The sequence below is a fragment of the Eschrichtius robustus genome, chromosome 5 (assembly GCF_028021215.1).
Source record: "Eschrichtius robustus isolate mEscRob2 chromosome 5, mEscRob2.pri, whole genome shotgun sequence".
NCBI classification, from domain to species: Eukaryota; Metazoa; Chordata; class Mammalia; order Artiodactyla; family Eschrichtiidae; genus Eschrichtius; species Eschrichtius robustus.
The window spans coordinates 72,822,592-72,834,604 of NC_090828.1; the positions used below are offsets into that span (position 1 = coordinate 72,822,592).

Here is a 12,013-nt window from a genome sequence, read left to right on the forward strand (position 1 = left end):
AGCTGAAAACTAAGATGCCAATTTACGAAAGTGAAGTGCATCTGTTTTTATATACAAACAAACCAAAGCTAAGCTGCTACTTCCCACAAACACAAGCAAACAAAAAACTAAATAAACCAAATCCAAACTCACCCATAGGAAAGGACACCACACGGCCCCTCTGCACTCTTGGGGGCCACCATCCGTGCAGGACTAGGCAGGAGCAGCCCTCACCTGCCTGCCCACTGCCCGGTCCTCAGCACTGACCAGTAGTATCCCAAGGAGACTGCACTTCCTGGGGTAATTGGACCAAATACCTTTACTAAGAATCTATCAATCAATCAAAATCATAAGGTAATGTATAATAAATTCTACTAATAGTCACACTGGCAGCATCACAGGAAGTCATCCAATAAGAATGATCTATTAATAAGAGTTTTCCCCTCTTACCCAGTTTTTTGTTTTTTACCTTTAGTTTAAATATATGGCTTTCAAAAGAGACTGAAAATACTTTACTTGGCCTTGCTAGTAATAGCAGGAACCACACAATAACCTGAAGTTGCTTAGGCTCAAGATTCCAAGTCAGGATTTTATCACAATACAACAGTTTAATGTTCACACTCATTCATACTACTTTGTCTTTATAACCACATATTTCAGTTTCAAACACTTTTAACTCACTCAAAGATAATAGAAATGTGAAGAACAAACTTGCACACTGGCACAGTGTTCAGTGTATGTATCGCCAAAGTGAGAGTTAAATACTGAAGATAACCTGTTGCCACTAAAACCACACACCAGGATTTCCGAACAGAAAAGTATAGAATGCTCTTCGTGCGTTCTTCTCATTTCAGGCAAAAAGACTAATTTTGACCCTGGAATGTTTTGGGATTTCTAGAAGCCATTTACCCTTGGTTCTGAAATTATTAAATAAAATTAAATATGTATTTGTAGTATTACTGAAAAACAACAGGCTTTCCACTTCTTTAGGATAACAAAATCACTCAGGATTTAAGCAAGGCAGATAGCTGACATCAGGATCTTCTCTACTTAGCCATTGTTTCATTTAATGCAAAACAAATTCTATTAATTGTCTTTATTCCATATGGAAAAGTACAGTAGTTGTGCAGAAACAAAACTACATAACAAAAGAGTAAGACTTCCACAAATATTAAAACAATAAACAATAAATAAGCCATAGTAGTTATAACAGAACTCATGAAACGCCTCTAAAAAAAGACTGATAAAGCTGTACAAAGTACACTGTACACACTCAGGAACAAATGAAGAATGACACCAGAAGAGTCCTATTCATACAAAACCATAATGATGCTCACAGGGACTTCATTACAACTATTCATTTTTAAAACATTCTGTAAATATAGAACTTCCTTCTCTCCAATTCTAGAAAATAAATTTCACATCCCAACATACAAAACAAATACACTCCCACCTCTCTCAAACTAGTATTTTAACATCCTCCAATAGCACACCATTTTCATATAAAAATACCTTTAAATCAAGGTTCACTCCTGTACCTTATCTTTACAAATGAATAATACATCAGTTTGGACTTAAGTAGCACCTCAAAGGTGTTCATAATAAATGAGATAAAGTGCTGTTACTGGTATACTGTTAACATGCCATATATATTATCGTTCAGTGCAATAACCAGCATGGACGAAGCTTAAAAAGAACATGCAAATATATGACTTTAAGATTACTTGAAATAGTTGTTATATTTACAAGTCTGAATACAACTTGGCTATATGATATATACAACATGTGGCTATAAAGTAATGACTGTATAATAAAACGAAAGCAATAACCAACCACACCTTAAGTATCCAAATTAAATATTGTCATTAGAGGACCTTGGAAGGCTTGTTCCAGGAGTGCTATCATTGATAAAAGCAGTTTGGGAACCAACTGAGAGCTAATTTACATGTCACCGAGAATGCTGTATTCTTAGTATTTTAGCCCAAATTCAACTTAACCACCAATCATGATTCCAAATGGTTTATACTGTTTCCAAATATTAAAAACACCTTGAAGCGGGAATATAGTTCCAAAAAAAGGAACCATAACACAGAAATAAGTGTTTAATCTTTTAAGGGAACTGCTATAAAGGGAACAATACTTGGATGTTCTTGTATTTTACTTAAAGAACAAAAGTCAGCCATGTAACATGTATAGTCACATTCAGCTAGAAATTATTTTTATATATATATATACACACACACACACACGCACATACGCACTGACCCTTGAACAACAAAGGTTTGAATTGTACAGGTCCACTTATACACGGATATTCTTTTCCCCGGTCAATACATACTACATGATCCACGGTTGGTTGAATACGAGGATGTGGAACCCTCCCTCCATAGGGCCGACTAAAAGTTACACTGTACATTTTTGACTGTACAGGGGATTGGCACCCCTAAGTCCCATGTTGTTCAAGGGTCAACTGTATGTGTACGTGCATATATATATAAATTAAGATTTGACTCATTGGAACTGTAACTTGAAAATTCCATCTTTTCCAAAACACATCACCTGGATATTATGTCATGAGTTAAACTTATCACTAGACATTTACATTATCTAAAAAATAATATGATCTTACCACATAGCAAAGGCTAGGAGAAAAGTGATAAAAACCAAACAATTCCAAACGAGAGAAGCATGAGTTAATGTCTTCTTGGCTGTCTTAAATTTTTAACTTAATAGGCATAACTAGTTGTAGTTTTCAATTCTGGTTAGCATTCTTATTTCTGGTGACTTCTATCTATTTATCAAAGAAATTTAATCCCACATTTTCAATATATCAATGGCATCTGATCCACCCCCAAGGGAAAAATAAATATATGACTAAAGAGTAATTTTTCTCACAAACAACCATTTAATTACTACCAGGAGCCAACACACTGTTTTCCAAATACTACAAATGGGTCTCTCTTACGGCTCACACATTTGATTCTATGAATGATCGCTTTGGTTTTGCTGAAGGGAGGTGACTCCTGTGGGCTTCACTGCTGATGTGAGGCTGCTGTTTAGAGAGACTTTCCTGATACGCATGAGAAACAGTCTTAGTTATCCGGCTGTCTTGACAGTGAACTGGAATTTGGCACTTCTTTTCTTCTAGCTCCTTCCCCTGGGCCCTGTTGTGGACCCCTCCACCCAGAGTAGACACAGAACGGGTTTTGGCTTGGCTACTGTATCCTCCTGCTTGTTTGAGAGAGGGCTTCTCAGAGTGTGACGCCTGCAGGCCAGCTGCAGAAGGCGTGTTCGTCGGCAGCCCCTCTGGCACCGCGCAGTGCCAGGCGCGGCTGGGAGGGTGGCTCTGCTGCTGGAACCTCGCTGTCTTATCCATGATGCCCATGAACGGAGTGCTGCGCGGCCTGTGCTCAGCTGGGCCACTCGGAGCCTGGCTACCAACCTTGTCTTTTATTCGAGCATCTGGTCCTTGGACCTTGAAGCCCTCTGAAAAACTGCTGCTTGAAGCCAGACTACTGGTTGAACTTGACATCTTGATGCTGCTCGACGGGGAACCGGAAGAGCCTGAGCTGGTGAGGGAAGCCGGGTGCCGCACGTCGCTGCAGCTCACAGGCCCGCCTGGGTTCAGAGGGGCTACGTCCACAGCCACGGTGGCATGAGACAGAAGCCTCTCTGCAGTTTTTATCTTACTCGGTAAAGGATACGCAGCGTCACCGTCACTGGGCTGCAGCTGGACGCTGGGGCTGGGCCCCAGCCGATCTCCCGAGTGGCCAGAAGCTGCTCCCGCAGTGAAGGTGCCTGTTCCCTCCACATGCTGGTTTCTGCTTCCGGCAGCGGGGGTGGCAGAGAGTCTTCCAGGCATGGGACTCGGGGGAGGAGTCTGCGAAGAGACCTGCGTTTTCGAGCTAGCATTTCTCACGCCAGCTTGCCCAGAACCCAGGTGCTGGCTGGTCTTCACGATCTGCGCCTGCTTGGTGGGCTGCACCCTCAGCCCCGGCTGAGCGACCGGCTCCCTCGGGGGCTTGCTCAGCCCCGGCCGATTCTGTGGCGATACCGGCCTCATTTTGGACTGGAGCCCTTCTTGAAGGTTTCGGATGTATGGGGAGGGGGCAGAGGAGGGCGGCTGGGGCCTGGGAGCGAGGGGAACGGATTCTTCCTGTGGAGAGGTCTCCGCCTCCTCAGCCTCCTCAAGATGAAAGTGGTCGTTCAGGCCGGGGGTCGGGGCGTCCTCCTCGTGGTCCGAGTCGGCGGGGGGCGCTGGCGGCGGGCACTGCTGCTTCTGCTGCTGGCTTCTCTGGAGCTGCTTGCATTCCTCTTCTACACGCGCCAGGAGCCTCCTGATCTCCTGGTTGGTGGGACAGAGCTTCACGGCTTCCCGCAAGTCAGCCAGAGCGGCCGTGAACTGCCTTTGTATTAAAAGAGACGATATAATTACAGGCCATGTAAGAACAAGCTCTGAACGTAACTGTTCATAAAGCAGCTCTGCTAAAAGAAAAGAGAAGGTAGCTGAGTGAGTTCTGCACACTCACGGCGTGGACGGAAGCCATGGAACGAGCTTGGAGTTCCTCGGCTAAGTGGGAGCGCTGAACTCTAACGCAGACCTGAGCGGCTCCGGGTCCCTGCTGTCTCTATAAAGACCACTGGGCTGGGGTGAGCGCAGGCAGAAAGCAGTGGGGGTCAGAATCCTCTTAAGGTCACCTTCCCCATCCCTCTCACCACGTCCACCTACAACGCAAGACCGATGGACTCCACCCAGCCTCCCCGCCGCCGCCTCCCGGTGTCTGTAGTCGGCGGTCTCACTGATAACATGCACTAAGCTAGGAACTTTATGCTGCAGTACATGTCAGCTGTGGGGATAGTTACTGAGATGTCTGGAGAAAATAAACGTTTAGCCACTGCTAATGATAGCCACTGCTGCGCCTTCTGGAGGCTACCTGTTCAATGTTAAAAGGGAGGAGAGGCACTGAGTGATGCTCATGAATCAGAAGCCCCCGAAGTCAAAGCAGCAGCTTTGATGTCAGAGAAAGACAAGCAGTCTTCTCTAGTCACGGTCACATGTCCAACCCCAGACGGTACCTGCTGCTCCTCTTTGCTCTCGCTCTGGCGTAAAAGGCTTCATAGGACTTTGGTTTCAACTCGAGAGCCTTGGAAGCAAATTCTTCTGCCATGCCGAAGTCCTGGTATCAATATTTAAATACACAAGTCAGAAGCAGCACTGAAACATGATTACAGGCAACCTTTTAATAAGAGTTTTGCTCTAGAGGTTAGTAGAGAATTGGGACACAATTGGAGCGAGATGAAGGGGAAGGTAGGTTGGTTTTTTTGTTGTGAAGTTAGGAGACAGTTACAGCTTATTAATGTTCTGACAAGAAGAATCCCACAGAGAAGCAAAAATCGGTGACTCAGGAAAGAGAGAGAGAACGGTGGTGGAAGCAGCGCAGCAGAGGCGAGGGCTGATGGGAGCCCACCGCCGGGGGGAGGGGGAGCCTCAGAGGGGCCCGGACACTGCAGCACCTGCAGCAGGAAGGCAGGCAGAGTATGTGGGCACAGAAGCAGGCAGGTCACAGATTTGGTGGAGGAAGGATGAAGTTTTAAAAAAAAAAAAGGGGGCTTCCCAGGTGGCGCAATGGTTGAGAATCTGCCTGCTAATGCAGGGGACACGGGTTCGAGCCCTGGTCTGGGAAGATCCCACATGCCGCGGAGCAACTAGGCCCGTGAGCCACAACTACTGAGCCTGCGCGTCTGGAGCCTGTGCTCTGCAACAAGAGAGGCCACGATAGTGAGAGGCCCGCGCACCGCGATGAAGAGTGGCCCCCACTTGCCGCAACTAGAGAAAGCCCTCACAGAAACGAAGACCCAACACAGCCAAAAAATAAATTAATTAATTAATTAAATTTAAAAAAAAAAAAGCACTAGGCTTCTACTTAAAATAAAAAAATTTAAAAAAAAAACTAAGAAAGAAATTGGTACTGAAACAAATCTAGTTACTAGTTACAAGTTAACTGTGAGTTAACTACAATTAATTACAAATTAACCAGTTCCTGGCTTACCTTCTGAGCAAACATAACACTAAGCTGATTATAACACATTTGTGTTGGACTTTACAATGATGCCCTTTCCTTCTGAATCTGGGGACAGCCGCTCGTGACAGTGCTGGCAGCGTGCAGTTGGGCAGGGGTGGAGGAGCAGTTTGCATGTGCTTGTCATCACGGAGGCAGAGAAACTACGTCCATGTGCACTCTCTCAGCACCTTGGGAGGTGGGTGGGGCTGTGATTTAATGATGGTCACCCCAGACAAGCAGCTCCCCATGCGCCACGTTCACAGAAAAGTGCAAACAAACCAGACAGGAGGTCTCATGATTTGGTCTGTAGAAGGGCAGGCCTTCACCACTGTGAGAACAGCTAAAGGACTGGAATAAGGGGCCCGGCTTACATTTGTTTTTCTTCGGCAGCGAGACAAATTGAGATAGAGGGAAACCCTTAGCTCATTGAACGGTCTCATGTCCTCTCCAAATCCTTCTCGAGGAAACTTCCTTAAGGCATACTGGTACCTCTGGGCTGCCTCTTTCATCTTCCCTTTCTAGGATTCAAAAATCAAAGAAATTTATCGTTTCCAGAGGCTCCAAGATGAATAAAGATCCTAATGAGGACAGGCCACGGCCAGAACCGGTCCACTAACCGGCCTGGACACGCAGCTTCACTGTCTGCCTAGGCGTCTGCAACCAGAGCTGGGTTTACAGGAAGCGATCTGTAAACTGCTAAACCCATAACCATCAATCTTAAAACATCAGATTATCTTCTCTGTTACATATTTTTGACAACCATTTCATGAATGATCTCTCATCTAAAGATACTTTAATGCAGAGTGTAACAGAAATCAAATGGAAAAACCACACCGTCCCTAAGGCAAGTAGTCTTGTGGATAAACCTAGAGCTGCTGTAGAATGATAATTTTTCTTTTAAGAGGAACTAAAGCATGGGCTTTAAAACTCAGCACAGCACTGCACGTCATTTTCAAGGCTAAAGAAATCCATTTGTTCTGTTGGTTCTGTTGCACAGCAGGTATGAAGTCTGTCAAAAATGGCTAATAATTGCCTACCAAAATTCATATTAAAACCACTTCAAAGCCACAACAATACACACTCTGACCTCAATTTCAAACTGATTCCAGGCCAGGAACCCTGCTGGGTCATGCTATATGCCTATTTATTTGTTGTTATTAAAAAAGAAAAGGAAAAACTAAAACATAGAAAGTACAGCAGCTTCATGCCAAAAAGGATTAAAATGGTCATGATGTAGTTTTTTGTTTTCATCATCTTTTAATTCTGTCTAATCACAGACCTGGAAAGAAAAATGATCTATGGAAATGGCCTGAGCATCTCTCTAAACTCGGGGCTGGCAAACTACGGTTTCTGGGCCAAACCCGGCCTGCCACCTGTTTCTACAAACACAGTTTGACTGGGACACGGCCTGGCTCATTTGTCTGTGTGTTATTCTTGGCTGCATCTGTGCCACAAGAACAAAGCTAGAGGGCTGTGACAGGGGCCACAGAGCAAAGCCTGACATGGTTACTACCTGACTCTTTCCAGATGAATTGTACTACCCTCCGATCTAAACTGCATGTCTTAGTTTGAACATTTTTACTTTAAAGTCAAATTTACTAATCTTTAAATTGCCTTTCCATTTCTAAGGGAAAATGAGAAAAAGAAATTAATTCCACCTCCTGAGTAACTGAGTATTATCTATTACTTGACTATTTTAAGTAAAAACCTCTCCAGAAACAGTTTCAAATTCCAGAAGCTTACAGACGTTAAAATTAAGATAATAAAGGCTTGGGAGATTTCATGATTCCTTTCTTCTGAAAATGTCTCTCGAGTGTTCCTTTCCCATGTCTCATGATTCCAGGCACCAAGGAATTTCCTGTAGGGTGTGCCTGTTAAACAAGAGGCACCTCTGCCTTCGTATCAAGGCTTCAGGCTGTAAGTCACAGTCACAGCCCCACGGATTCGTTCAGAAATACTGGTTCTCAAACACAAAGAGCAGTGCTTTCCACCTTGAAGATTCTGCTGTGAGGATATCAAAGCTTGGGCACGAGGCTAGGTTAGCGCTTCCCAGAACTTCTATTAGCTAAGCTATACGCATTCCGTGCAGTAGCACAGCTACATCCATTATACCCCAAACTAAGAGGCTGCTCATAGGTTGTTACAGGATCACAAGAAAAGGGCGACACCACTTACTTTGTACATCAAGTTTCCTTCCTCCATCAATTTCTGTAAAAGTATAATCAGAATATCAGGTTTGGAAGTAGCCATCGCCCAAGCAGCATTTCCTGCAAAATAAACATGCGTTCAGAGGCATTCCAGTGGGCTTGGAGCAAAGGAGCTCAATGCTTCCGTGGCCCCGTCACAGCTAAGCCCACGAACAGCAGGGAACCCAGCTGCAGAGGACACTGCGGCGTGTCCTGCAGGCCCCGCGTGACAATACAGCGAAGGGAAGGGAGCATTTGGCGGGGAGCTGCACCCCGCACACCCTGTCACTTGGGGGGACAAGAGTACTGGGACACGCAAGCATCAGCGCAGCCACGAGCCACCCCTCCTTTCTATGGGGATTTGCTTCCCAATCATCTCTTTAGTTCCCTGCAGCGCTGTCAGGACCACACGCAGGTGGAGGCGAGGCTTCTCAGCGTCTCTCACACTCGCTGCAGAGTCACCACCAAATCCACTCTGAGACGCCAGCTCTGGCCCTGCTGCCCTCCTCCCACCATCCCCGCCCCCGGCCTCCCTGCTCCCGCCTGTGTCTCCTTCTGTCCCGGCTGACGGCAGAGCCACAACCTCTGTCTAAGCCTCTTCTGAACACGCACAGGGAGCAACGCTTAGGGGCACGGCCTCACGAGTCGGACGCAGGTTCAAGGTGACCTGCCGCTCACTATGACCTCAGGGGAGCTATTCACCATCTTCAGGCCTGGGGTTCCTCCTCTGTAACATGATGCTTTCATCACTCCCTACTTACAGGGTAGGTGAGGATGAGATAAGTTATAACATGAAACTGCTCAGAATAGCTCCTGATACCATGAGCTGCTTAATAATGTCATTTCACCACCTTCATCGCAGACCCCTCCCCAGAACTGCTGGCAGCCAAAGGTCTGACGTGAAACCAGAAAAGACAGTGCCGTATGGGGCGCTCTTCCCCGCACGCTGAACCCTGTGCCGAGTTCCAACCTCCTCAGAGCTCCGGCCCCTGACATTACCCTCAAGTCACCCCGTCTCGTCTCCAGTGAGTCCCGAGAACTCTCCCTCCCAGAACCTGTGCTAGGGTTGCCACTGCCCTTCCCAGCGGACTAGCGCCACGTCCCGAACAGCAGTCCTCGCACTCGGCTGCTCATTACGACCACCCTCCAGCTCTCGCCCACCCGCCCTCGGGCCCTCCCCACAGAGGCCCCCGGAACTGCTCCCCTGTGGCTCCCACGCATCCCCAGCACCCCCAGGGCTGGGCTGGCCTTCAACACTGGCCTCTGCTTTCTGCCCACGTGGGCTGTAATAATATGAGTCTTTTACACACTCTGAATGACTGTGATTAACTGAGCCTTAGAGAGGGACAAAAAAAATCTCCACACGCCTGACATCTTACTTCTTAACCTGGGAGCAGGTGAGTACGGTCCCTCGCGTACTCTAAAATCTGAAGCTACCCTCCCTCTCGCTGGTGAGCTGCAGAGTTTACTGACCTAACTTGGCTCCTTTTCTCAGCAGTGTAATCACTACAGATGTGTTTCGACAACCGATGGCTCTGTCCAAGGGCCGCATGCCGCTGTGGTCCACGTGCTCGATCACGGCCCCCTTGTCGACCAGGTACAGCACCTGCAAAAGGGAGACACAGGCGCTGAGGGCGCGGGTAGCAGGAGCCCTCACCTGGCCCAACGCTGCAGCCGGTTTAGGAGCTGGCGGTCTTAGCTTCACTCTGGTCGCAGATGCTTCTGGCCTAACGGGATCCTAGAAGGGAAATGAAGCTGACATAGAACAGAGCAGAGGAGCTGCAATCCACAGCTCAAACCCGCTCTGCTAAAGTGATTTTGATGTTGGCAATGAGACAGGCAGGTGGATGTTCCCAGGGCGGGACGTGTGTCTGTGCACCCACAGACCACAGACAGTACACGCACACTATCACCTGTCTGTCTCACCCCACTTCCCAGGCCACAGAGACGAGATACTGTCAGCTTTTCATCTCCAATTACTTAGGAGGCAGACTTCTGCCATAGCTCCAACGTGCTGGCAGGTTACGGCAATGGCACTTCAGAAACACTCAGCTCCACACAGCCTGGGTACAGAAGCTGGGAAGATCAGGATCAACGGGACCCGATTATAACTCATTTTAAGGCTCAGGAAATAGACCTGAATATGGGCACCGTAAAGATGGCAAATTTGAGACCACGGTACAAAGACTGACTTGATGTGGTAAAGTAGCTGTCACTTGGACTAAACAGAGAACAACAGGAAAAACCATGCTGGCCACTAAAATTGCTCTATTCACTGGAAAAGTCTGTAGCCTGCTTAGATTTTCATGTGGATCTGATAGATCCTATCAGTCCACCAGCTGTTCAAAATGACACTAGAGGGATTAATATCCAGAATATATAAAGAACTCCTAAAACTCAACAACAAAAACCTCAAAAACCCAATTTAAAAATAGGCAAAGGCTGTGATAAGCCATAATGGAAAAGAATATGAAAAAGAATATATATATATATATATATATATATATATGTGTGTGTGTGTGTAACTGAGTTGCTTTGCTGTATAGCAGAAATTAACACATTGTAAATCAACTATACTTCAATAAAATTTTAAAAATAGGCAAAGGATCTGAATAGGTATTTTTCCAAAGGTGATATACAAATAGCCAATAAGCATGTGAGAAGACGCTCATCATCACTAGGGAACTGCAAATCAAAACCACAAGCTATTAACTGTTAGGATGGATGCTATCAAAAAAAAAGAACGAAACAGAATATAAGTGCTGGAGAGGGTGTGGAGAAACAGGTAGCCATGTGCACTGTTGGTGGGAATGTAAAATGATGCACCCACTACGGATGCAGCATGAAGCTTCCTCAAAAAATTAAAAATAGAATTACTCCTCGATTGAGCAATCTTACATCTGGGTATCTGTCCAAAAGAATGGATAGATCTCGAAAAATTTGCAGGCTCTCGAAGAGATGTTTGCACACCCATGTTCGTAACAGCACTATTCATAATAGCCAAGAGGTGGAAGCAACCCAAGTGCCCAATGATGGATGAATGGATTAACAAAATGTGGTAAATACATAAATGGAATATTATTCAGCCTTAAAAAAAAGGACATCCTGACGTATGCTATAACATGGATGAACTTAGAAGACATTATGCCAAGTGAAATAAGTCAGTCACAAAACGACAATATTGTATGATTCCACTTGTATTCAGGGACCTAGAGCTGTCATTCATAGAGATGGAAAGTAGAAAGGTGGTTGCCGGGAGCAGGGGGTAATGAGGGCTTGCTGTTTAACGGGTGCAGTTTCAGTTTTACAAGACAAAAAGAGCCTGGACTTTGGCTGCACAACGATGTGAAATGTACGTAACACTACTGAACTCTTCACCTAGGAATGGTTACGATGGTAAATTTTATGTTATGTGTTTTTACCAAAAATTTTTTTAAATGACACTTAGAATGCTAAAGATCCTTCACTCTTCCCTAGTGTTGATAAACTACAGGATCTGGTAATGTAACATAAGCTGAAAAAGAAAAGTGTGGAGATGTGAGGTTTAGTTAAATAGCTGTTTCTGAAAATCGACATTTAAGTACAGTTTATAATGTCCAGGAAATTGAAACTACTTAACTGTAACATCACTGCCTTGTAAAACCATCAGGCACAGACGTGCAGGGTGCGGATGGCTTCTGCTCCAAGGTCCACGGCCCCCAGCAATACAGTACCTGTCTGTCTAGCTAGTCCTCACCTTAGACACACATAACGATTCATAAATGGTAATTCGCAAGGAGAAATGAA

The 12,013-nt window shown here is 45.7% G+C and overlaps 1 protein-coding gene across 4 annotated transcripts in view; it reads right to left on the minus strand.

The window, feature by feature from the left end:
- Nucleotides 1-1,120: 1,120 nt before the first annotated feature.
- Nucleotides 1,121-12,013, minus strand: part of TANC1 (tetratricopeptide repeat, ankyrin repeat and coiled-coil containing 1) — a 239,046-nt gene continuing 228,153 nt past the window's right edge. For all 4 annotated transcript variants that reach the window (XM_068545059.1, XM_068545060.1, XM_068545061.1 and 1 more), the window contains 5 exons: nucleotides 9,701-9,833; nucleotides 8,217-8,308; nucleotides 6,413-6,559; nucleotides 5,056-5,156; nucleotides 1,121-4,385 (listed from right to left, as the gene is read on the minus strand). In XM_068545059.1, the coding sequence (XP_068401160.1) occupies nucleotides 2,948-4,385; nucleotides 5,056-5,156; nucleotides 6,413-6,559; nucleotides 8,217-8,308; nucleotides 9,701-9,833 (1,911 nt within the window). In that variant the 3' untranslated portion in view covers nucleotides 1,121-2,947. The remainder of the gene's footprint in view (nucleotides 4,386-5,055; nucleotides 5,157-6,412; nucleotides 6,560-8,216; nucleotides 8,309-9,700; nucleotides 9,834-12,013) is intronic.